At 47.1% G+C, this 26,374-nt stretch overlaps 1 protein-coding gene across 11 annotated transcripts in view; it reads right to left on the bottom strand.

The window, feature by feature from the left end:
- The window catches only part of cadpsb (Ca2+-dependent activator protein for secretion b), a 45,184-nt gene that overhangs the window by 9,321 nt on the left and 9,489 nt on the right, over positions 1-26,374 (bottom strand). For 2 of the 11 annotated variants that reach the window (XM_055509314.1, XM_029150721.3), the window contains exons 2-20: positions 25,152-25,265; positions 23,769-24,101; positions 18,142-18,222; positions 17,638-17,871; positions 16,807-16,928; positions 14,363-14,474; positions 13,524-13,663; positions 13,171-13,237; positions 12,883-12,991; positions 12,581-12,793; positions 7,174-7,310; positions 6,895-7,082; positions 6,137-6,238; positions 5,993-6,056; positions 5,777-5,900; positions 4,571-4,639; positions 2,157-2,263; positions 1,110-1,139; positions 604-615 (exon numbers count right to left, since the gene is read on the bottom strand). In XM_055509314.1, coding sequence (XP_055365289.1) covers positions 604-615; positions 1,110-1,139; positions 2,157-2,263; positions 4,571-4,639; positions 5,777-5,900; positions 5,993-6,056; positions 6,137-6,238; positions 6,895-7,082; positions 7,174-7,310; positions 12,581-12,793; positions 12,883-12,991; positions 13,171-13,237; positions 13,524-13,663; positions 14,363-14,474; positions 16,807-16,928; positions 17,638-17,871; positions 18,142-18,222; positions 23,769-24,101; positions 25,152-25,265 — 2,358 coding nt within the window. Of the gene's footprint in view, positions 1-603; positions 616-1,109; positions 1,140-2,156; positions 2,264-3,730; positions 3,764-4,570; positions 4,640-5,776; positions 5,901-5,992; positions 6,057-6,136; positions 6,239-6,894; positions 7,083-7,173; positions 7,311-12,580; positions 12,794-12,882; positions 12,992-13,170; positions 13,238-13,523; positions 13,664-14,362; positions 14,475-16,806; positions 16,929-17,637; positions 17,872-18,141; positions 18,223-23,768; positions 24,102-25,151; positions 25,266-26,374 lie in introns of all 11 variants that reach the window. The other 9 variants (XM_029150733.3, XM_029150726.3, XM_055509315.1 and 6 more) reach the window with 6 other exon arrangements.

The raw sequence follows: 26,374 nt of genomic DNA, 5'->3' as shown, positions 1-26,374 counted from the left end.
GAGCCTCCGCCCGATTTCGCCGCCGTCAGGTCTTCCGCGCCCTTTGACGCCGCGAGCGCAGCAGTTGCTTCGCTGGCAGTCTTGGCCTGGCTCGTGTGCTCGTCATTCAAACTAAGACCTTCCACAAAGGAAGCTCGTTCCTTCCAAATGGTCTCGCATGCTTCATCGGCCGGGCCTCGCGCTGCCGCCCCGGCCCATTCGAGCGGCAGTGGGAGCTTCTACTTACCTGTGTACCTACCTGCCCGGTCCCAGCCATCAACAGCTTGGTTTCATTCACAATGCTGAGAAAAAACAGGCAGCAACCGAAGCTCTTCTCCGTCACATTCAAGGAGAGACACTCGCACGGTAAACAGGGGAACTAAAGGTTTCCAGCAGGTGAATTAGGGGGGAGTGCTCAAAGGTCACGGGGCAGAAGGACCTGAAACCTTTGATGGTGACTGAGGGACAAACCCAGTGCTCAGCCAGGCAGACTACAGTGCTGTATCAATGCAACCGTGTCAAGAGACCAGTCCTGAGCAGCACCGACAGTAAGGGAGCGGTCACGCCGTCTCCTGGACATGCACAGAGCATTATGGGAGTTCTTCATTCCACGAAGCTACATACCTCTTTTCCCTGCTTCAGAAGTCACCAATCACATGACAGTGAGAACACAGGAAGACGTACAGAACAGTAATGTACTTTTGAGGCATTTTCGTTTTGTACAGGTAGGCTTTGTAAGCTAAGAGACAGCAGAGGAGGATGGAGAAGGAGAAGCTGAGGGGGGGGGGGATGCCTGGACAAGCGCGGACTGCAAACTTAATCACTGGATGGAGGGGGAAACAAATGTTCATGGTGGATCAAACTTCAAAAAGTTCACATGGAGCATACTTCAGGAGATTTACTGGTTTCAGCATGCTTGGAGAGAAAGGAAACCTCGTTATGGCCCGATGAACATGCTTTATGGTCACAGTCACGCTGTGCAGGTTCTACAGTGCGTTTCACACTTTAAGGTTGCACTCAGTCCCACCCACTCCCACAGTAGCGCGGCCTAGGAGGTCATAGTGGCGCACATGCCAAACAGGGGGGTCGTGATGAGGACTGAGGAGGAGAAAGAAATAAAAATACTGTACCGATTGATCTCCAGAACTCGTGACTGCCGCCTGTCAAGCATATTCAGAGAGATACAATAAATCTGCTTCATCGGCATGTTCTAATTTGACACTGGATCACCTACAGAGCTACACAACTACACATGAGCGTCACGCTTTCCCACAGCTCTGAGCCCACTGTGCTAAACAGAATGGGATAGAACTGTTCTCCCTGATGCTATGTTACAAACGAACTAATGGGCCAAACCCAACATTTACAGAATTCACATTTACAGTACGTGCAACATATTGTTGCCAATGAAGTCTCTGTGTGTCATTGCTTCATCACTTTGTTATGGAGCCATTTAAACGCCTTAGTGCCAATAAATTAGCTGTGAAAACTGTAGAGGTAAATTAATACATAACTGAATTCAGTGATAACAAAGTACAAACTTGTCAAGTCATTATTTTTATTTCTAAGCTTTCTTCTTCCTTTATTTAACACTGAGCTAGCGATAATATGCTAATTTATCTTTTTGTAGATTCAACCAATGTAACAAAACATTTTTTAAGAAGGACCGTTCATTTGTGAACCTTTAATTCTGATAAATATGAATATATATACATGTATTATAATTCTATTTCTTCCTCCCCTGGATGTGTTAATAACACATTTTGAAGATACAAAAGCTCCACACGATGTGTATTATCTTTATTATTGTCTCGAATACCAAGAATAACATCAAACCAATTTTCAGCAGCTTATATAACAGAGCAACATGAGCTGCGGAGTGTGATCAGTAGAAAGAGCTGCACACGTTATATAATTTTCTATATAATTTACAGCCTCTGCTCAAATATTCTGTGTAGCTATGGTCTGTCGAACACCAATTAAAGCATCCCTAAATTAAATTCATCTTTGAAGAAGGTTTTTATTGAGGGGGGGGGGGGTACCAATAGATGAAAGCAGCTTTATTTATAGAGGTCTGATAATGTGACTAGCTCTCTGTTGTGGGGCGGAGTGAGATAAGAGTGAGAGTATAGAGGAAAGTGTTCGGAGGAGGAGAGGAGGAGAGGGTTCTCACTCACCTCCGCATGGTGTTCCTGGTTCTGCTGGAGGACCTCTATGACTAACTCCGCCAGGCGAATTGTTTCCTCCAGCTTTTTGGCAGGCGTGACTAAGCGGCCTACGTTCTCTGAGACAAAAGGATGAGGGTGAGGGATGAGTGGTTAGTCAAGCACAGAGAAGGATTCCAGGGGGGTTTATGACTATTGAACAGATTTAGCTGTTTATGTTTTAGCACAGCACTTACGCTGTGATGTTAGCCTACTGTATCAATCCCCCTAAACAAGTAAAGCGTGTTGTCAATTATAAGCATTTTGGGCTGCATGGCATAACACAACAGAAACCAATGTGCATGTAGGATATTCAGACTTCGGGCTCTGAAATGAAGGTGCGATGTGGCAGTAAAACATGCATTTTGTGAAATGGTCCTAAACAAGCCTCCTGCAGAAGGAGCCTAAGACACGCAGAACAAACAATGCGCTCCTTGTGTACGGCTTCGTTTTTAAATGCTCAGTTCGCTTTGAGTGCGCGACAGCTGTTGTCTCCCACCTACAGTACGCGCCTGTGCTGATACAATGGTCGGATAAGACAGTTATACATCATGACATGGGAGCGTTCAGACGACGTGACTATGAGGAGCGGTGTGTGTCAATCAAACATGGAACTGAATGGGGACACAGAGTGAAAATCAAAAGCACATAAATACGGAACTAAATCAAATAGTAGCGGTTCTGAGGCTTCAGGCTGTTTGTTACTGTTTTTATTTCCTACTTTTTTTTATTATAAGTTATATCATTTATCTGTGGATGGATCCTGGCTGAGATTAAAAAATGCTTTATCTGCCAGTTTGGGTTTGCCTCTAATTTCTAATTTATCATTATGGGAAATCCGAGATATCTGAGGAGCTGTAGCAATTATCCTCGGAGACGTTTAATCGACATTAATGGATGAATCACGTGGTTCCGTATCACAGTAACTGCATGTGGGCATAATCTGAAGTTGAGCTCTGGGAGCGGAGCTGAAGAAATGTCATGAGCATCGTTAGGGCACTGGGGCAAAAGATCTGATATAAACGTTTGATCATAAGGCGATGAAACGTATGTACGTTAACCATTTCATACTCAAAAGCACAACATTTAAAAATGTTTGCTAATTTATGTGGGTTTGATGATGAGTGTTAACATTAAAATGCTTATGTCCGTTGTTTTTCTTGTTTAGTTATACAGAGATTGTATTACTTTAGAATTCTTCACGGTAAATATTTTTATTCTACTGTACATCTCACAGCAACTTGGTCACATTATTAATCTGTGACTGTAAATAAAGCTTTCAGAATCAACTAAACTGACCCCAAGCACATCTAGAACTACATAAAATAATACAATCTCTAAGAAAGTATTAATTATTTAAAGGAATGCTCAAAACATGCCAAGACATTTGTACATTAGTGTGTTTAATATAGTGTATAGAACATCTACAGGTACTGTACATTGTGTGCATGCACATGTGCTGTAACGGAGCCTAGGGTCAGGGTTTGGGTCTGTGTGCACAGAATGTATGTGTACGATGCTAAACCACAAGCTAAACATGAGTTCACCTGGATCCTTCTGATCCTTTTGACCTTTCTCAACTTCAGTGAGAAACAAAGGGAGAGAAAAGATAAAGAGGAGATGTTTAGAGTAGCGCCCGTCTAAAGGTGGTTAGTTATCTTCACGAGACTCTTTCAGGGGATCTGCTGAGACATTTCAGCTCCGGAGGCGACAGACAAACATCACGAACACACACAGAAAGCACATAGGCTGAAACATTAACCTGTGGAAAATTAGAAATTAAAAGAAGTGATAAGATGTTTGTTAACAAACAGACAAAAGCTTAGACTCTCGTAAACAGGTTGGACACACAAAGAGCTGCCAGGGTCGTAGACACTGAGTGGCTTGAGTTGGTTTGAATTAAAAGACAAACAGGAACGGGTTCAATCCGTACACCCTAACCTGCCCTCCCAGTACAATAGCCCTGGATTCACACTGGAGTAAAGAGCCTACCTGTTCAACACAGCACACCACTGAAACATGATCAGATTAAATGACTGAGGGAGGTAATAATGTAAGCAATGTAAAAATGCATTCAAGTCAAAGGAGCGTGCATCCAACCAAAACAAAGAAGCTTACAGACCAGACTGCTCATTCATGTCCATCGCAAACAGACGACGCTAAAAAAAGGGGCCCGACTGATTCAGCGCGGTGCTGCTCACATCCCTCCACCGGTGCGCTCCACACTCACGCTCACAGACAAACGGCACAGATAAAAACAAGCATGGCAGGAGCAACACGTCTGAAGAAAGAGAGGAGGCAGAGAGGGGATGAGGTGACGGAGCGCGTTATACAGAGAGAAAGGGGGGGGGGGGGGCGTATGGGGAGACGATGATGAAGGTACTCACGGATGGTTAAATCCATCACTTGAGACGCCAAGCAGAAGACAGGGTGCTCAAACATTTCCCTCTTTTTTCCTACAAAAAAGGATCGGGGCATGCAAGAGGCTGGGGTCAGAGGTGGAGGAGGGCTGGAGGTCAGGAGCTGATGGGAGGTCGCTGTCCGAGTGAAACACGCCTTTTGGTAACGTCAATTGATTGGTTTAGAACCAGGTACTTCACAAGGACAGTGGGAATAGATTTACATCGCGGAGGAAGATAGTAAGGTTCAGAGCCTTAGTATCTTCAGCACCCTGAATGATTTCTTTCAAGGCATAAATAACATTAGTTTGGGCATTTAATGGATAGACTGGAAAAAAGACACAGCGAGAGAGAATAAGAAATATTTCTAGTCATTAATGTCATTTTGATATGTAATTCATGCCAATAAAGAAAGACCATGTTGGTATGTCTCAAAGCACATGCAGGTGTCTGAGATGCTGGTTTGTATAACTCAACCCCAGCATTCATTCGCTTTAAAAGCCACTATGTCAAATAAAGGGATAACTGGATAAGAGGAAACGGAGCAGAGCAGATACGGGGGGACAGGGAGCAGAAGAGTGGTTCTTCTTAATAACATACAGCGGGACAGAGGTGACAGGACAGCTTCTGGTAGTTCAAGGCGGGGGGCGTAAAGAGGCCGGGCACAGTCTGCTGGAGGTGAGAGCCAGAGAAACGTGGGCATCGACTGGGAGCTGGCAGTTAGGCCGCACCCGCAGTCCAATCAGCAAGTGTCAGAGGCCGGGCCACTACACAGCTTCCAGAGTCAAGGCACAGCGTGAGATCGGCACATCGACGGGTTTCAGTGCTTTGGATTTGAATGCATTTTTACTCACACACCTCTACACAAAAGCCAACTTGACCTACAGAACAGCACAGAGCTAAAGCGGGCCTGAAACAAAGGAGAGAGTTATTGGACTGAGACACAGAGGGAGAGAGAGAGAGAGAGAGACCCACAAACCGCCACAAGTCATTTGGGATGCGGACACGAAGGTGCCACATTCCAAGTGAATTCACCGAGTGAGCACAGATAAATAGAGCGACAGGTACAGTGTCATACAGTGAAACACATCCAAGGCTACTCTAAATCCAACATTCCCATTTACCACCAGTTTAGCTGCTGTTTCTGCCACGGCCCCGTCACCACATTCACCCGCCAGCCGCTCGTGTGGTTACCTTCGATTTTGACATATTCTTTAATGCGCTGGTAGTTGAGCTGCGCCGCCTGCTCCAAACATTTGCGGATGACCCCTTTGACCTCCTCCTGCGGAACCGGGGTCACGATGTCCTTCATCAGCACCTGCAGGCCACAATTAGAGGGGCGTTACGTAACGGGCTTTCGTTACATCACCGCTGTTGCATCGCGAGGGGGAAACTGCGGTGTTTACGAACCCTCTCTAGCAAAGATAAAGTGGCCTTCAGCGCACCCTCTGGACGACCAAAGGGGAAACAATATCTACAGGAGAAGACGGAGATGGAAACGTCGTCATTGCGGGTGAACGCCAGGCGAGTGCGTTTGCGATTCCATTTACTCACCTGAAATTTACAATCTGGTTTTCTAATATCACGCGCAACCGCTCCTTGATGTCTTCAAAGCGCTCCTTCTCGTCCACTTTGACCGTGCTCAGTCCGTCCGGCCTGGGGAGAGCGCACACACCCACACAGGTTCAGCCCGGGCGAAGCCCTGCCGAGGCTCCACTTATGCAACCGCCCGTCACTGGCTGACGGCTCTCGGCTCCGCAGGAAATGACTGCAGGTTGCGTGACGCTTTCCTGAGATGCCTTTGGCTAAAACGTGCAATTACATGACAGAGGCTCACCTGTTCTGCCCTGGACTCAGCGGTATTTTGGCATCCTTTCTCTTTCTAAACTTGAACATGCGCATTCGCTTAGAGGCAGCGCGAGGAGCTGGGCTCGGGGAGCTCTTTGGGGACGTTAGGGCCTCATAGCCCAGCGGCCCCCAGTAACTGCTGCCCTCTCTGACTTTAACGGACGCATGGGAGGATGAATAATATGGACAGTAAGAGACTATGGCAACAAAGGACAGAGAGAAATAAAAAACAAAGAAAATGGTGGAAAACAAAGAAATATGCAGAGATGTGCAATTGATTACGCGGCATGCAACACAAGAAGCTCCCAAAACAACACAACTGAACATAAATACGTCAAAATCACAACAAACGGACGGACGACAGAACGCCTCTGGTGCATCTCGTGTCTGCGTCTGCTCTGGGCTTCATGAGGTGAACCTGTGTCCATGTCGTCTAAGTCGTCGTGGAAGGGGTTGAGTCACACCTGTTCCCGTGGACGTGGGAGGCACAAAAAGCGAAGCTGTAGTGAAGGAGCGTGGGGTCGATGATGGCCCCGTTCTCGGCTCTTTCTAGCAGGTCGCGCAGGTAGCACAGGTGCCTGTGGCAGCCGCGGACTCCGTTCCGGGCACAGTACTCGTCCAGCACGAACACCTGGCCCGGGCTGAACCACCCCTGCGCGACACAAAACACAAGCGGGGGCGCTGCGTGACGACGCACGTCGCCCCCGGCAACCGCGCGGCGCGCGTGGAGACGGGCAACTCACCAGGCAGCAGAAGGTGTCGTTAAGCCTGTGGTCCAACGTGAGCCGCTGCACCATCTCAAAAAGCGAGGCGTGGTCAAAGCTACAGGGGTTAGCGGAGATAAACTCATCCATGCCGTGTTTCTGAGCCCTGTCAGCGTCTGTCCGTCCGGCGGTAGAGGGAAAAGCACACGGTTCAGAGGGGGAGACATCAGTGAGGTACAACGGCAGGGCTTCATCACCACACAGAAACACCAGGGTCCATTTGCTACGTCTAAAGGGCAAATTATAAACACTTACAGCTTACATTGTCAACTTGCATTGTGTCAGAGAGCATAAAGATGTTTGGTGGATGGGATTCTATGGATCTGGGACTAAGCTCAGAGGTGCTTCTGCCGTACTGTACGTAGGTGCACGCATGCATCTCGGTCATTTCCTGGTGTTTTGCATGAGAAATAAAGCCTTGAACACAGAAACTGTTGCTGAGTAAAAGCTGGCTTATTTTGAACAGTATGGATTCAATAGATTCTGCCATTCTGGATTGTTGAATGTCCCGACAAATATTGACATGTGTGCTAGTACAAAAAGACAGAAATGCACTAAAAGGAGGAAGAAAAAATATGTTTGGAAAAGGGACTGCGGATTTGCAGATTCACCTCCAGGTTTGAAACTTTCTGTTATGACTGTGGTCATTAAACGTCCCCCGAGCTGCGCTACACTGTGACGGTCAGTTAAGAAACATCACATTGTGTTGATACTGTCATGAATCTGTGATGGAACATAAGAAGTATGAGTGATGACAACAAGGTGGGAATAAAAACATCCACTAACCGGCCATTTTACAGCTATGTGCTAAACATTACAGAGACAGAATGATTAGGACTCGGGTGATTCAATAATTAATATATTCAAAGGATAAAAGATGCATGAGTCATGTCGTCTGTGTGAGTGGCAGATGTCATGTCCATGAGACACCGACATGAGTGGGGATGATTTGGGGGCGGGAGGCCTGATCTGGGCTCAGCGGGGCAGGAGTATCAGACAGAACACAAGCGACATCTGTCCACCTCCAGGTCAGTGGGAGGAAAAAGGCCAAGGGCGCTAAAAAAAAAAGGCTCAAAGGGCACCTACAGCACGCAGCTCCACCTCACGAAATTACTTTTAGTCAAATCTGAGAAGGAAAACAAGTAAACAGACAGGTAAGATGGGGGCAGTGGAAACAGGTTCAATGACGGAAGGACAAAACAGGCGGCGTCACGCCTCATACACACAGTAGGCGAAGGACAGTTAACACAGAAAGGCTGGTGACGGCAGATTAGATGAGACGGTGGTGGGATGAAAGAGGAATCTGGGACGTAGTAAGAAAATCCCTTTGAAGAGGACAAAAACAGGGACTGGACAATGATATTGACAAGCACAAGAGGAAGATCCATTCAGGGGCAGGACACAAAGAGAGTGATGTCGCGGAGGAAATCGAGCGAACAGAAGATGCCTGGAGGGTTGGGGATGTGACACACAGTGAGTGGGCTGCGTCTCCTCGGCTCGGATTCAATGAGGAAATGAAGTTGAAGCCCACAATGCACCCGGTGCTGAAGTCGAACTAGGATGACTTACTATAAGGTCTCGATAATGACTTCAACCATGAATGAAATCACCAAATTACCAAGTGAGTTAGATTTGCAGACGTTTACAAATTATCACATGCTGGAGAACAGTGTGACCTTTCACTGAGCTTTTTAAAATGTCATGCACATCTGCAGACCCCGTTGTTCAAATTTGCATGTTGTCTTTTTTTGGCATTCCCTTTTCTTACTATGCATTTGCAAGTTGACAATACTTGAATATGTTGCAGTGTATTCATGATCTCTACAGAGCAGACTAACAGGCATACCACTACCGGAGATCTCTAATAGGGTAGCAATACAATTTGGTGCAAGTACATGGGTAAATAGCATGAAGCTGACGGAGGCAAATTTGTATCATTCTCTGGGAGATGGGGGGGAAATTAATGAAAACTTCTGTATCTGTACAAAAGTATGGACACATGACACAGGTGTTCTCCTATTCAGGCAAACAAAGGGCAGTCAAAAGAAATCAAAATGAGATCTCTCCTCTCCGGAGATGTAGCGTCGGCCTAGCGTCCATCTACAGGCTGGTCTACGGCAGGAGGAGGGGGTCCGGAGTATTTTATCAGAAGAAGGGGCGGCATCAGCTACTTCTTGTCTTTTGGCATTCAGAATACTCCGCATGCATATTTGCCAACTCTCATTGAGAAAAAGATCCAAAAGGCTTGGAGCAATTTTGCAAGCGGGCCCTCTGAGGTAAAGCATGAGCAACACCTCCAGTAGCAAGTGTCAAAACATATTTCACTCATGCATCAAATATATTTTGAACCGTATCTTCACAGACTGCCTCGTTGTCAGACTTTCAACATTTCTATTTTTGAATGAATTGAACGAATCTGCCAACAGATTCTTCTTGTCTATAGCTGCCAATAAAGGATTAATGTTCTTTATTTCACTGTATATATTATGCATATGTTGTTATTATTGAAGATCATTCTTACATCGTATTTACTTGCTTTTCGTCAGGCACATTTAGGATCATTCTATTTGCTTTACTCTAAGGGCTCCCATCACCAATACACATAAAGAGAGAAGGCAATTATGCAGTAAACAACTATATTAACTGTAACCATTGCTGAGTTCTGAGAATAAAACACATGCATCCTATACTGGCACGAATGGATGCTTATACTTTAACCCTCAAGTTGAGGTCGTCAGAAAGAAAAAAAAGTTATCAACTAACATCTAAGACATGAAGCGAGACGTGAAAAAGGAGAGAAGGGAAAGAAGAGAAAGAACGTTGCATTTGTCAGATAATCGTCGGGGATTATCTGAGCTGTGCCGGCTACAGGGAAGCACTTACCCTTGAGTCCAGCTAGAAGACAGCAGGGTAAGAAGGGACAAACCAGAATAACATAAAGACTAGCAACAAGGCTGGAGGAGAGCAATCACGAGAGACCCTGATCTAGCAGCTGCAGTACTCAAGAAGGGTACAGGCAAAGCATGAAGAAAACACAACTGAAAAACAACAACCTATACCAACATGAGAGTCTCTGGGCGGTGGTGTGTGAGCACATGTGAGGATATGTGAACTTGACAACAGATGCTGAGGCTTATTAGAGAGAGACAGAGGAAGACAGAGACAGAGAGAGGAAGTGCGAATTAACGATCCTCATCACTCCACTGCAGTTTATTTGTTCTGGATTGTGGACAAGTACTTAAGGAGTGGAGAGCCACGCGTTAAGTACTGCCGCCGTGCGACGGGCTGCGGCTCGGACGGAAGACGTACGCTCAGGATGGACGCTGGCAAACGCGCACGCCCGCGTAGCAGAGCGCGGCCTCGGCAGCCGGGCTGCGGCGTTCGGTCCGGCGGCTGGAGCGCGTTTCGGGAAGAGGGGAAAGAGACTATGAAGGTGTTGGCCAGATTGAGACAACAGCGAGGCCTCGGAGACAGGAGAGGAGGCACTCCACGGATGTGTCAGCGCAGCTCCTGATGCCAAATGGAGCATTCGCTAAATTCAGATTACGCTTTGTTTTATTGCTGTGTTAAATATGCAAAAAGTTTTTAAAATCACTTCTTGTTTGTGCGTATTTACTGTAAATACTATTTCTCCATACAGATGCACACATTCCATACTGCACATATTTGGGTTGCATTACAGTATTTTTTGGTTTTTGTTTAGATACCAAGCAAAACTAAAACTCTATTCTGCAGGAGCTTTGTCTCCAAAATAACCCGAATTACGTGATAGCGGTGGTTTGAAGATATCAAAATTATAATGAAGTGTCACAATTAGCGAGTGGATGTTTGGACTGTTAGAAGTTAGGCTTTGCCAGAGTCTCTGTACTGTCACTAAGGACATCAGAGCCGCTTTCATTTGAATCATAGGACACTAACTGGAGTACCCCTTTCCGTCTGCTGTACTTTGATCACTATGACATCCTCACATCCTAATTGGTCTTATTTCCTATTCAGTCTCTTAGAGTTCAGCGTAACAGATGAAGTCTGGCCTACATTTCATTCTTTATTTCTTTATTATATAACAAGTTGCTTTCCAGATCAGAACCTTCATAGACCTCTTGTTTTTTTTTTGATGGGTCCACTGCAGCGGAGTCAGGCGGTCTGTTCATGTTATGGTCCCAGTGCCATTCAAGACAACCAGGGGGTGAAACATGTACGCGTGGTGTGCCATAATGTTTCAGGGAGGGGGGTGGGGAGTCTGTGCCACTGTGAGGAGGCTTTGAATGGCAACAGCTGGCATCAGAGGAGTCAACTAACCACAAGAACGATCACATACTGGACAAAGAAACCAATGGAGAAATAACATAGAATTTAGATGATAGGACAGCTGATCCAATTCATGTAGGTCATATCAGACAGGGGCGGTTAGAAGGGAATTGATTATTACTTTTTAATTATTATAGTAACTCTGATTTTTTACTGCCATGATTAAGAAAAAATTAAAAAATATATTTAAAAAATTGTTGTTTTTAATATTTATATAGAAATAGAGTGAAAAGATGCACACAAAATTTTTTTTTCTGAATAGCAGGATCTATTATTGTGGATTATAAGTAGTGTGTGACACTAATTACAGTGTAATGAGAAAAAGACTTGCCAGTTTGTACTTCTGGTCTGGAACAATTAGAAAATGATCGAGACACTAGACCCAACTATGGTGGTGTGTACTGTACAAAAGCATGTGTGTGTTTTTTTCCCTTCCTTTTAATGAGGGGACACAAGAAACAGAAGTTGGTACAGATGCAACGCTAGGTTTTCCAGTCTTACCTTCACTGTGCTACCTGACCTCTGCGCTGCTTAGAAGTGCAATTACAGTGACAGATTGGTTACAGCTTTAGACACACGTCTAGCTCGGCATTCGGCAACAGGGCAGAAATCTGAGAATTTATCTCGGGACCACGGCTGCCTTCACAGCGTCCCTGTGGAGCCGCGGGTGGATTAAAAAGGGAGCCTACGGTCGGGACGGGAGCACACCGTGGCACTGTCAGTCTATTCAACCCCAGCAGGCTTGAATGTTCAAGTCTCGCGTGGTGACCTATTGAGCGTCCTGCAGCCGCGGCGGCCGCTCCTGTGTGGACGGACTGATGGAACAGCGTGGAATCGAGCCTTAATTACCGTGGGCGTGGTGACAATGAGTGGCGGTCCAACAGATGCTGAAGAGGGAGGGGGGGGGGGGGGGGGGTCTGTGAGCGGTCAAGGCGCGCGTGCGTGCTTGTGTGTTAGTTCTACCAGCGGGTCGTGTGGCTGCAGCGTGGAGCGCATGGCGTGAGACATTTATGGGTTAGCGCTTTCGCTGCTATGTGGATGGAAACCGGTGACCATGTCGCGCTTTCAGGGGACTTACAGAACTGAGATATGGGTGCGTCCATTTGGGCTGAAGCTCCTCCTTTGGAGTTGAGTTTCTGGACCTGAGTGGGTGGGACGGGCTTGTGGGACTGGCCCGTGGCCCGGTACATGGCCTGGACCCACAGGATGCGGTCCTGCTCGTCGTCACTGGCGAAGATCACCGTGTCGCCCTCCTTCACGGCGTTGAAGAAGGCCCTGCCGCCGTCCAGCCCTGCCGCGGAGGCATGCGGGCGGTTAGCGCGCTACCATGCACGCACACAGCACATTCACCTTTACAGCACAGCGGGGGGGCGGGCTCACCGGGCTGCGGGTCGCTGTAGTCCACGGTGTAGCCGTCCAGCTGGAGAAGCTCCTGGGGCTCCGACTTTTTCTCTCTGTAGCTGCACATGGCGAACGTATACTGACTCACCTTCAAAATAAAGGTTCGACGGTCACTTCAGCCAAAGGTCGCGTTATATTGTACAGTACATTTTCCCCTAACTTGCAGTCTATAGCAACAAAATGAGAGCATTCCTCTTCTTATTCCTGGTTAGAGCTCAGTAGGTTGAATCCCTGTGAGGCTCACTGCTTTATTTATCAAGGACCCACCTGCACAAGGACAAAGAATCGCTTCTTCCAGCGCTTCCAGACGTTTTTCCCAAAAGCCCAAAGGTATCTGTGAAAACAGCATTCAAACACAAGGACACAGAAGCAGCACACGCGTCATCAGCCAAACCTGTATCATCTGCATGTACCATAATCATCAGGCCTTAGAGGTCAAGGGTTTTACATTTTTTCAGTAAGACCTGTGTTTCATAAAGTGAAGTACACGTCGCCGTCCAGCAGAGGGAGTGACGCGCTTCACAGTATTTTTCCACAGCACATGAGCCGAAATGAGGCCACGGAGCCCAGAGCTGTGTGTGAAAGGCATGGCAGGGATTACACGGCAGCGCGCCTCTCACCCGCAGTGCTTCATGTTCTGTGGCTTGTCCATTCGTATGGCCAGCTTGATCCTGAGATCCTGGTCGGGACACGCCTTGGTCACGGTCATCTTGTGAAGCTCCGACTGCTTCGGGCTGTTGGGAGTCGGGTGGAGGACAACCTGCAGCCGGAGAAGCGCGGGAAGTAAGAAAGCGTTGAAGCCATCAGATGGCATCCTGTATCCTCAGCTCCATACATGGATATATATAATTTATTTTGCAGGAATTAAGTGAGTCAGGGCAGAAACGGAGAACGGCGCTTTGCTGTGCCTCCCTGAAGAGGAGGCCTAATCTCTCTTTGCGGAGTTAAAGAGCTTTGAGGAAGCCTGCCTTCCTGCCAACGCCGCAGCAGCGGGAGATCAAAGAGCCGCGTCGCCGCCAAGGTCACCGCCACGACCGGGACGTCTGAAGCGAAGCGGCGACCCCACCTCCCGTAATCGCCCCCCACGGTGACCTCGTGCAGCTCCACCCCCAGAAGGTGCAGCCCGAAGACGGCAGCGGCGTTGGTGCTCCCTCCGCATTTCAAGTCTGTGACGCTTAAACGTTGTGTTGTTTTTGTGGGTTCAGCGGGATCGGTTCAGGAGCCGGTGAAACACGGGCGCGTCAAACATCAAATGAGTGTTTGTTAGAGCGAGCGAACGCACACACACACACGCACACACACACACGGTGTTCACTCGCCTTTAAGCGTTTTTGCATGTACTGTGCAATTCAAACAATCTGGAGGATTTGAGGATTCGGGGTTTTTCTCATTTCCACAACTACTACCTCATGTATAACTTGACACAATGCAGACTTAGTATGAGACGTAGAGGCGTTACCCTGCCCAGCTCCTTGTCCTCCAGGGCGAGCACCCCCGTGCTCTCTGTAAACAGCTTCACCTTGACAGCGGGCAGAGGGTGCGTGGTGGTGAAGTCCCCCTGGGTCCCCCAGCTGAAAGACACAACAGAACACACTCCAGGGATGGGCCTCCATGGCAGCATAGCACTGAAGTTTACGCACACAATGACCTCATCTGTGTGAACGGGACGCGTGGACGTCAACAAGCATCAACAAGCAATGACACGTTTTAGCCTTTGTGAGGTGAAACTGGTGCTTTTTTGAATTGCTTATAAGCACACGTTGGACTAAGCAGAATTCTGCAATCTAACACAGATCTACAGGGACGACCCCAGAGGACGCTTGATTCCTCTGCCCCCTTGGCTCTAAAGGCGCCCTTGCTATTTATACAGCAGATATCTTTAAAGCTGCACTTAGGAAGATTCTAATATAACAACAACCTGTCTTATCAGTCAACATTATTTTGTGGAGTCTGCAGCCGAGAGATGCCGCACACTGGCCAAAATTAACTGCTGCTGTCAAGTGTATTGTAGCCATGATCACAGGCAAGTCTCAAAAGCACTAAAAAATAAATGAGATAGAAAATTAAAATAGGATCCGTCCATTTATAACGACGTTTCATAGCGTTCAACAGAAACAATACCAGACGCGGACAAAACGAGAGGAGGGTTTTGTTCCAAAGGGGTTTTTGTATCATATACAGTACTGTGTGGTTTCATGTTTCCTACCACATCAGCGGCGTACATACTGTATACTACACCACCTGGGACAGAAACAAAGGCTCTTAAAGCAGATATCACTTACTGCTATACACTGAGAAAGCAGTACAGTCGTGTTTGACTTTACTATTGGGTTTTTGTTGTCTGTTGTTTGTTAATGTAACGTAATACACTTTCACTGCGAGGAGGTGCACTCTATTCGACATGTGGTCATTATCCAGCCCTGGTAAGACGCTTGTGTCTTGTAGGCATTTAAATGCAGATGAAGACACTGGTGGTTCCAGCGTGTACGCATCAGAGGAGCCGCTGACTGAAAGATGGAAGCCGGCATGAAGGTGACCTTGCGGATCCATCTAAGCTCCATTAATGGATGTCACAGGGCTCCGCTTCCATAGTTCCTCCTCCAAAATATATGACTCCCTGACTGCACTCCAGTGGGTCAAAGAAAAAAAAGCAACATATACAACCTGAAACTCTTCTTCTTTTAAGCCATTGGCCCTGTTTAACTGTGTTCAACCGGACTCTGACACTGTGAATGTACTCACTCCGCCAGGAAAAGGCTGTCTTTGGTCCTCGCTACGCAGCAAATGCAGGGACACACACGCCTTGTTCTGCTCTAATCCCTTCTCTCATTCATGTGCTTCCATCGCTCTCATCCTCACTTCATATAATGGCTTTAGAATTAGGCCGATCAGAGGAAGACATCTGGGTCTTAAAATACCCCATATCAGCATCAGGGTTTCTTGGACATTGCCTCCTGCACCTACTGTCTCATCCTTTGTGCATTCACCAAGAGGCTCCACACAATTATTCATCATTTTATATATTTATGTTTATGAATAGAGTTCAATGAAGTGGGGCAGACAGAAGTAAGGTAACAATGTACTCTGATTAATACAAACCACAGAGTTTGAATGCATGAATAGTTAAGAATGGACATTTTTCTTTTTAATATACTGTACTGCGGTTCGCCACAATGGATCTTCACACCTGGATCCACTGAGTCAGAAATCACGAAGCAAAAACGCCTTTCGGGTTCAGCAGTGAATCATGAGCGACACAGGGACCGTGGAACATTTTGTTTTCCTACAGGTACAGGAATTTGCTCCTGAGCCCAGTAACAGCTCACATTTTCATTAAATCTCCTGTATATTCCATTATGTGGAGGCTCAGCTGTGGGTATATTTCTGTAACTATCGGGGCAGACTTTGCTGCTCAGGGCCAAAGAGGCGAGTTCACAGAAGAAAAAGAAGGAAATTGAAGTTTTGCACAACTGCACAGTCCAATTCCTTCTTAAGTGTACTGTCCCACATGCAAAGTGCCTTTGAGAGGGAGCAATGCGTCAGAGAGCGCCAAGCAAAGAAAATGTTTTTCTACAGCCCAGCACCCGCTGCGGCGCTGGAGACTTTGGCACAGCCTCTGAGTTTTATTTCGCTGGTTATTTTAATCAAAGTGAAATCACAGAAGGTGAAAAGGTTAAAAATGTAGAAAATAACTAAAATGAACCTCAAAAGGAATGAAAGTAAGATGTCTGTACAGTAAAAGGAGACAATCCTCTGCAACCAGTTTTACCACAGGAAATTTCGATCTTGTTCTATTGACGTGTTTGTTTCAGTCCACTAATGCTGACATTTGTGAAGGGCGTTAGTTTCTAATGGACGTAAGTGTGAACAGACGCGTGTGCACATGCTGGAACAGGCCCTTACGTTGGCTTGGATGCCTCCGCTTGGTCAGTCTGCAGCTTCTCGCCTCCCTCCACCTCCATGGTGCAGTACACAATCCTGTTGGGAGCCAGAGACTTCAGGCCCTGCACTTCCATGATCACTACCTGCAAGGAGAAGACGCCTCGGTCAGGGCTGCAGACAGGAGGTGAGTCATCTCTCATCAGAGGGCCACCGGCCAGGAAGTCAGCAACACACATCCGCTGAGACATCGCCTCAAATGAAGGGACACAAAGTCCCATTCATGGGTTTTAACCAAACACTATGGACAAACTGCACCACCTCAAGCACAAGCTGCACTGTATATATCTGTAGGCAGCTCACACTGTGCTCAAATCTATAGCTTCTGCGAAACAACAAGACAAAATGCAATATCTTTGCAAATGATTAATTTTCCCGATTCTGAAATAGCACTGCATCATAAGGAATGAGGTGCGACTGCTCCCAGTTCTGTGGTGATAGCTCATCTCAAGCTGATAACAAGATGACTCACGTTCTCTGGTAAGAAAGTGGTAAAAGTGTGTGTGTGTGTGTGTGTGTGTGTGTGTGTGTGTGTGTGTGTGTGTGTGTGTGTGTGTGTGTGCGTGCGTGCGTGCGTGCGTGCGTGCGTGCGTGCATCTTAACATAGCGTCTGTTCAAGCCCCTGAACAGGTCTGCTGTCTGTTTCTATACTTAGAGCAGACAAGTTGATGACATCTCCGCTTTAACAGCTCTGGGGTTTAGATACTAATAGGATAATGTTCCCTCTATTTAGCTAAAGTTTGAACATGTCACGTGATCTTCCCACGTCTCTATCCTCACTGCACGTTACACTACCTCCAATGTGAAGGAGAGAACCACGTCAGACTTGGACAGCGTGTTCTCGTCCTCCTGGCCCATGTCGATGATGGAGGTGTTGTGCCCTCGTTTGAGCTTCTGGAGTTTGAACTCGCCGCCCTTCGACACAGGCATGCTCTCCAGATTGGCCATCAGCTGATTCACTGACGACTTGAGCTCCTCGATGAACATCGCCTCCATCTCTTTCGACACAAACTTGGGGAACTTGCCGCCCTGTCGAGAGAAAACGCGATGACTCAGCAAAGAAATGGTGCGACGAGAAGGAACAGCCAATTAAATATGATCATCTGAAAGACAGGACTAACTCAAAATGTAATTCATTGAAAAAGTTATTTCAGAAATTGGTAAAGTGACCTAACACATATATACTACAGTTTTACTTTAGTGGGCGGCAGCTCACACTTTAATGTTTATACAAGTTGTACCATATTAGAGCCATATTAACTCTATAACAAAGCAGGTCCCTCATAGACTCTGACTCACCCGAGCAATCTGGTCTGCCATCTGAAGACGGCCGTCCAGCTCCCTCCTGATCTGTGCCGCCTGCTCATCCAGATTGTCCAGCTGTTGGTGAACACAGAGGAGAGGACAGGTCCCATTAAGAACCCAAGGTCAGGGTCAAAGGTCAACACATCGCAGATTTGGCTTGTCGTCAAAAATGAAACAAACCTACTGAACCGTTACTGTGGTTTTATTGCGATAAATAATTATAATAGTTGAGGTTTTTTAAAGTATATGACAACTATTTCTGCCATGAAACTACTACTGTATGTCTTTTCTTATTACTGGTAAACCTCAACCACACATATTTAGACAAACGCTAACAGCAACAAAAACCAGCAAATCATGTATAAATCCAAGAGTGTGAATAGAACAGAAAAAATGGTAAAAAAAAACAGTGTCCATGTGCTGTTATAGATCCCTGGAGCTGTAACGCGACCTGAGAGATCGCTGGACGTACGTAATGACACCTTCTGCATGTAAAAACCGACACGCGCCGGCGGAAGGCTGAAGTGAAAGTTCTCACACACATCCGTGTTGATGACGTCGAGTGCAGCGGCGCATAAAAAGACTAATTAGGGCTCCGGTTTATTCCAGCGGGTCGCAATCACAGCAGCATGGTGTGGCAGCAGACATGAATAGACCAAAAATCAGAATGTCATCACTGCCTCTCAGGAAGCACGCTGCCATCGCCATAGAAACCATGAATGGACGTCCTGCTCGCTTGGATTTTCCCCCCTTTTTGTTGATTTCAATCAACAGAGTGGGATCCTACCTTTCTCAAACAGCGTAGCAAAATAATGCCACCTCTATACTGTATATACTGCATACAGCATATACAGTATGTGGCTATGGGAAATATGCCCAATGTGTGATATCCTACTTTGCCCCAGAGTAATGAAAAGCAAAGAAACGTATATTTCACATTAATAATGAATGAGGGTTTTATATTAGCTGACAGCAGGAAAGAGAAAAAAACATGTCCTATGTCTCTTTCTTCCTCCTTTAAGTTATTCTCTCACCTAAAGCTCATTCTTTTTCAAATGTGATGTTGTGATTCACCAGCCGGCACAATTTCCTGTTCGGGGACGGGAGATTAACTTTTACCGTCCGCAGCGGCCGCTCACACTGTGCTGCTGTGCAAAAACCCTTAAAATGGAGATTCCGTGGATTACACGTGTCCGTTTCCTGAGTGTCGCCGTCAAAGTGGATGTCTGCGATAAAAGTGGGGTCAGACGCAGGTTTGCTGTGCACAGAGGCCTCCGATATTTATTGTTTTGCATTTTGCCTTTATTACCGACATTCTTTCCCCTCAGCGGAACGGGGGATCTGCCCAACGAAGCCACTGACTTTACTCCCGATGATCTAAACACCACTCTGCTGCCTTATGGTGTTTCACCTGCTCCTATTATATTAACAGGCCTTGTCTTTCAGGCTTTATAATATTGATTCTCTGCCCCTTCCAGCAATCCTTCCTAAGAGGGAATGAGCTGGAGTCGCGCTGCAGCCATTAACAGGAGTGTAGGGAGGCATCAAGAGGCCGCGCGGCTTCAGCTACAGCAGACATGAACCATGCACATATACTGTACGTCCAGATATTTAGTTTCGCTTCACATTCTTCCCTTTTGTCATTGATTCCTCGCAAATGAGGAAACGATGCCGGACAGATGGAGGAAGCTTGGTGTGGTGTGCCGCCGAACACGCACCCTGCAACACATCCCAGAGTTCTTGTTTAGTAGAGCACATAATCAGACTTTGCCACCAGCTGCAGCAGAATGTCTGCAGTTGCACCACAGCTCAGCCGCACGACGACACTTCAACTGCTGGTTCACGAGTCTCTTTTTTCCATGTCATGTCCAATCGCGGGCAACCGGCGTCACCCGCGACCATAAGTTTGAGTGATACTGATTGTCTCGATACTGATGCCCGGGCGGCTCCGTTCCCCCCGTCGCTGGAGATCCTGCGCTGCCTGTCATAACACTCGGAGCTCTGGGCACTGTTGGACTGCAGCGCCAGCGACATCTGACTCGTTCAGTCCCAGAAGAACTGTCAGCGCCATGCCTGGGAATCCGGCAGCTCGGCCTGTTGATGTCTGACGCTGCAAATTCCCTGTCTCATCCTTGCGTTTCCCCTCCCTCCAAAAAAAAAGAGAATGAAAAGATCTAATTCCACGTGTCCAGCAAATTCTGAAAAGTGCTAAATCCTCCCCGGTACCGTTTACTGGACCTTAATGCTGCCGAAGCAGAGAGTTCTGGTTCATTATGACCGTATGTAGATTGCAGTTTATCTACAAAATGGCTACGATGAAAATGTGACCCCGATGCATTTAGGTTCCTTTTATCACAACCATTTTTTCCATTAGCAGGAGTGAAACGCAGAGAGCGTCCTGGCTGTGGGAGGAAAATGTGAACTAAGAGTTAACTCCCTACTGAGTCCCACAGCACCCAGTCTGATCGGGCCCACAGCTCCTGAAAGGTCACAGTTGTCAGTGGCTCACAGCCTCAATATAAGTGGACAGGAAGCCTTGTATAAAATGAAACTGGCTAAAAGGTAAGTTTCTCTGCGTGTTACGGAAGCTGACAGCGGCGCCGCGGCCGAGTAAAGGTGACACCGTTTCAGCGCTAGTCGGCCTGACAGCGGGTTAAAGGTGACGTAGCAGAAGCAGGCGGGTAGTTAACAGCGCGGCTGATGACAGATTCCCAGGTGGCTGCTGGGACATCAGGGGCAGACAGCGCATACAGCCAGGGGCGAGTTCCTGTGGAGAACAAAGACGGAGCGACCGCGGCAGGATGGCACCTGGATGAGTCCGGGCCGCTGGGCTATATTTAGAGCGGTGTGTGTGTGTGTGTGTGTGTGTGTGTGTGTGTGTGTGTGTGTGTGTGTGTGTGTGTGTAGAAACACGCCATGCTAGCTAGCTGGAAACCTCGCTCATGTGTGCGTGTGTGTGTGGTAGAAACACGCCATGCTAGCTAGCTGGAAACCTCTCTCATGTGTGTGTGTGTGTGCGTGTGTGTGTAGAAACATGCCATGCTAGCTAGCTGGAAACCTCGCTCGTGTGTGTGTGTGTGTGTGTGTGTGTGTGTGTCTGCACGCCGGTGGACGTGGCGTCTGCATGTGCATGTGTGCATGTGACCCGCAAACATGCACATCCAGGTACCGTGGGCACGCCATGCTAGCTAGCTGGAAACCCAGCTCATGTGCTTGGGAGCCACACACACTTTTGGAAGGGGATGTAAAACGTCTTCGGAGCGGTGCAAAGAGTGTCTTGTGTTTTTATGCGCTGCAGCTGCCGCGGCTTGTCAGCTTATTGTTCCAGTTTTATGAATTGCAAATGAACTGTTGTTGGTGTTCTAATCAGCAGCAACTCCCGAAACCACAGCTGATTACCTCAACAAACACCAGTGACCACAGTTGAGATTCAGGCAACAAGAAACCGGATACTAGTCAGTACCAACCAACCATAGCAATGGAAGAAATGAATGAATGGTTTCATTTTCCACCTAATAATAAACTTTGTCTAGACTCCAAACCACACAGGTGCAGTCACGCGTCCTCCAGTCTTTTACTATTGCTGCTTCTCAGGTTTAGAGGTGGCCGAGCAGGCGCAGCACACGCTTCTATTCTCCCCAGAAGCCGCTGCACTGGAGAGACTCCGTTACATTAAATCAGCTACAGGCAAAACCAAGGAGAACTCCGGCCTCACTCCCCAACTAGCAGTTGCTGACAAGACAGATTAAAGAGGCAAAGAGCAGCCTCCCTCCACGCCTCCAGGTAAACTCATGCACAGATTGGACTGTGATCCAGGCTCAGTGTGATCTTCTTGTACCTTAGACCTCACAGGGCAATTTCACACAACGGGCCACAAAAGTGGTTTTAATTTGCTGCGCTACGACAGTCGCTAGAAGCTACTGTAGATGAGAAATTTGTTATTACACGCATTATTATCTGATAGAGATTTATTTTATGTGATGATTGAGCTGATTCCAGCAGGATCTTTCAGAAACTAGGCTAATTTTGCTCCTTTTCAACATCCAGTGATTTTTTTTGGATATTCCTTTGACATACTTTTGATTACTACTTTGACTTTAAGTCTCTTTAAATGCTTCTACAAGTACTTAAATACAGAATAATATAATAATAGTATAGTAGCATTTTTTTAATCTGGGATGCTTTACTTACAGCAAATAAGCTTAAAATGTAGGAACCTAAACAGATTTAGAAACTGAATTTGGTTTTATTTTAGTAAATGGTCAGTCAGGAATAGTGAACTTGAAGGTTTATTAATACAGACACCAAAGGCATTACAAGCAATGATCAGGGAGTGTGGCTGGTGCTGCCGCTGGCTGTGCCGGTCTAATCACTCTGTTCCAGGGTCTGCTCTTATTTCAGCATGAGACAGAAATAGACCAGTGCCTCATTCTACTATTTGGATGTAACTACAGAAAATGTAAATCCCCAGCGATAACGGTGAAAAAAAAAAAAAAAATGATGGCCTCTGAATCCCGGCCAATCCGTGAAAACCTTTCATCAAATCCCAGCAGCTCTCAGACACGCTGACTGGGCTGCCGCGTCTCCTTTTTGGTGAGTATTTTATCATTTACCACAGGCCAATATATGTGGGCAGGTTGCTTACTAAAGACAAGCTCAAAGTCACCATTAGAAGCCCGACGTAGTTGTTACAACAGCACGTCAGAGGAGCGAGGCGACTCCAGGAGCAGCTGGAGAAGCATCTGGAGCAAAATGGAAACAGAGACTTAAGTCCTCTTCGCTAAAGCAGCGTTTGCACTGTCTGTATCACCTCCCAGTGTGACGCCCATCACACGCCGCAGTGTTTGTCTTCAGGTCGGCGTACTGTTCAGTGAAACGCCTTTATGTTCGCTCTGACCTTATGCTAACAGCCCTGCTGCCAGTACAATGGGGACCCGGGTTGAGCGTCTTCAGAGGCTTGGGAGGAATAATGCACGCGGGAGTTTAGAGGCTATGGCAACATATTGCACCTCAGCATTCGACGCATCTCGGTAATGAACGCTCAGAACAGAGCGGAGCCCACATTGATCTTTCCCCACTGACACATTTGGAGAATACTCAACAACCTAATTTGTTTAACAGCATCTTGTGTCACCTGCTTAGATTTATACGAAACAGCGGCCGGGGTCCAAAACCCGGAGACAAAGTCCATTTTGTTAAAACCATGTGCTATATTACTATAGCTATAAAGGAAATGTGTATTATGTGGGTTAAATGGTGAGAAAATGTAATGTGTCCTTCGAATCCTGCAGTGATAAGACTTTTAATTATGCTCCTGATGAAAGAATACATTAGCAGCGCTCAGGATTCCCACAGAGAGCAGTAAGGCAGTGAAGGCAGCAAGGGAGGAAGAGTTATGAGCGACAGACGAGCCCCAGTGTCCACTATTATCTGCTTGGCTTCCCAATCTCCCCTTCAATAAATCAGAGCAATCTAGAAGATCTATTGATTAGCATTTGTTGATTCAATGCCACAGATAACTAATTCAAATAAATCATCTGCGCCCGATGTTAACATGGAGAAAAATGGGATAAACCTTCACACAAGGTCCCATATTAAAATCCGATCATGTGATCAAATACCTGACAGGCCTGGTAGAGCAGCTGGTGCTCGAACTTCTTGATGCCCAGGATGTTCTGGAACATCTCGTACAGCTGGTCCTTGCTGAGGATCAGCTCCGAGGCGGCGCTGGCCGTCATGCGCTGCTGCGCCTTGCGCGGGTCCTCGTCGCCGCGGTAGATGGTGTCGAACTTGGCCATCCAGGAGCTGAGCACCGTCTCCTTGCTCAGCCCGTCGATCTCCGGCAGGCTGCGCACGCGCTTCTCGATGTGCCGCTTGAACACCTCCCTGAAGTCGTTGGCCGAGAAGCCGCCGCTCTGGACCATCTTGGCCACGCGGTCGCTTTTGAGGAACACCTGCGCCAAAGACAAAAGTCAGCGAACGGCAAGCAGTGAATGCGGGCTTTGAGGCACGTGCGGCGCATGGAGCTGTGATTCAGGGCGGCCAAGTCTGCTGTCTGCTAATTACACACTAACAGGGACAGAGGCTGATGAAGCTCTGAGTGAAGCCACCATCAGAGCTGACTGCTTTGTCACTGTGGCAGTCACATTTTGTTCCTAGCATCCATTATGGCAACAAGAGACTGAGAGTACTGTGCTGAACACCTACAGAGCAGTGGACGTTACTGGGCGCTCCCTGCATTTGAACGTATGAGAAGCAGAGTCGCCCTTTTAGCCTGTGATGCAGACCCTTAACCAAAAATGAAAAGGTAATGATTCAGCGACGTGTAAACTCACGCATTAGAATAAATGACCATATAAATGTTGAATTACTGTATGTGGCATGCTGATGTCTTTAACACATTGTCCAAGACTTTTATTTATTTGTGTAATGTGCAAACTACTAACAATAAGCACACAATGACACTGAAGCAGAACTGGTTGATTTAAAATTCCCAGGTTTTTAGAAAATATGAGTGTGCATGTTAAAATCAGTCCCTCCTGCAGTGCAGTACATGAATGAGCCTCCAAAAAAAGAGTGAAAGCTTTGCTCGGCTTATTTTACCACGGAGGGACACGGTGCTAACAGTCATTTTCACCACCCTCCAATCCTTCAACTTTTCTCCTTTTCACATTGAATATAAACAAAAAACCATGGTCCGCTGTTACACGGAGGTCAGCCTGTAATTAACTTTTGTGGCAGTCTCCTAATGGTTCCCATCACTACTAGTGCTGCCAGCTTGCCAGTAATGAGTTTTCCATCTACAGATTGAATGGTGAGGTTGGAAAAGATGGCTGTGTCAGCCACAAGCTCTGACTCATAATCTGCTGCAGCCACCATTTTACCACATCAGTGGCGTAGCAGGATAAAGTGAATGAGACTAAGACCTACTGTGGGAAATATGCATGTGCTGTATGCATTGGGAGGGTATTTTGAGCGTCTGGGCCGCCGGGGTGCGTTCTTACCTCATAGTAGCTCTGCACAGCATTGATGAATGCCTCATCAGCCACAATTTGTGTGTCTCCGTTGAGGAAGGCCTGGAAACGATCCTTGGTCTGCTGAAGCTGCTGCTTGCTTATCTGTGGACACGGGGGCAAACGCAGGACACCGTCTTGTTAGAGCCAGATTGGAGGAGCACGTCAAAACAAGCTCGCATTAGGTTTTGAATGGCTTCCTCGCAGTGAGACCAGAGTGCACTCAGAGCTCTGCAGCCAGTTTGGGGTAGTTATGCCTTCCCTGTTCCCCAGGTCCACGTCTGTGTCCTCCTTCAAACAGACAAGCTCTAAAGGTTGGCGGCCAGGAGCAATTCCTGCTAAGTGGCCGCATCGCATCAGGCCACTGCACGCAACGGAACGGAGCTCATCCCAACAACAAGTCCCCGGCGCTGATACAGAGTCAACCCGGGACCAGCAGGAGCGGCGGTCGCCTGCTCCACTCGCTGTGACCGCAGGTGACGGCGGGAGCAGAAATTAAAACCGAAACTGAGAGCATTGCTTCGTACTGTAGCTCAGCTCTGATGTGAAGCACGCGTTGCTGCACCCAGTGCCCCTAAACAATGCTCGGCCTCATCGTCTGTCTCACTATTACTCATGAATATAAGCCCAGGGTACCTGGATGCTTCCACTTCGATGCATCCTCTGCGTATCGTGGCACCGCGGCCCCCCTCGGGCTGAATTCTAATCACTTTGGAGATCCTGTAGATTTGGGTATCTCTAAGGCTATTTAGTAAATGCTAGCATGTTAGCGTAGCATATGAAGATACAACACAGAGGCATGTCATGTTTGCCTTTGTGCTACTGCACCGATAGCATTTAGCTGGAAGCGCTGCCGTGTCCACAGTAATTACAGTCTCACTGAGCTGCTAGTGTTGCTGCAGGCTTAAAATGTTATTCAGTCTACGTCTGTTCTATACTATATTTAAGTCTGCTAGACTTTAAATATCCCATTTAATGCACTGGCAAAAGGGCAACGTTTACAGTGTTTGTCCTTCTTTCACTTTTGAGCGTCCTGCAGGTCTAAATGTCCTTGGACTGATTTCACACATTGTTACCGACTCGGTGACCTAACAGTCAACAGGCTGAAAATCTCCCTCTGACGACTGCCGTCAATCTTACAGTTCAAGCTGTTGTGTATATCAAACATGCACAAGGACCGGCTGCTAGCGTGTGTGTCTCCGTGCGTTCGGCCG

The sequence above is a fragment of the Betta splendens genome, chromosome 5 (genome assembly GCF_900634795.4).
Source record: "Betta splendens chromosome 5, fBetSpl5.4, whole genome shotgun sequence".
Classification (NCBI taxonomy): domain Eukaryota; kingdom Metazoa; phylum Chordata; class Actinopteri; order Anabantiformes; family Osphronemidae; genus Betta; species Betta splendens.
This window is presented reverse-complemented; position numbering and strand designations above follow the sequence as displayed.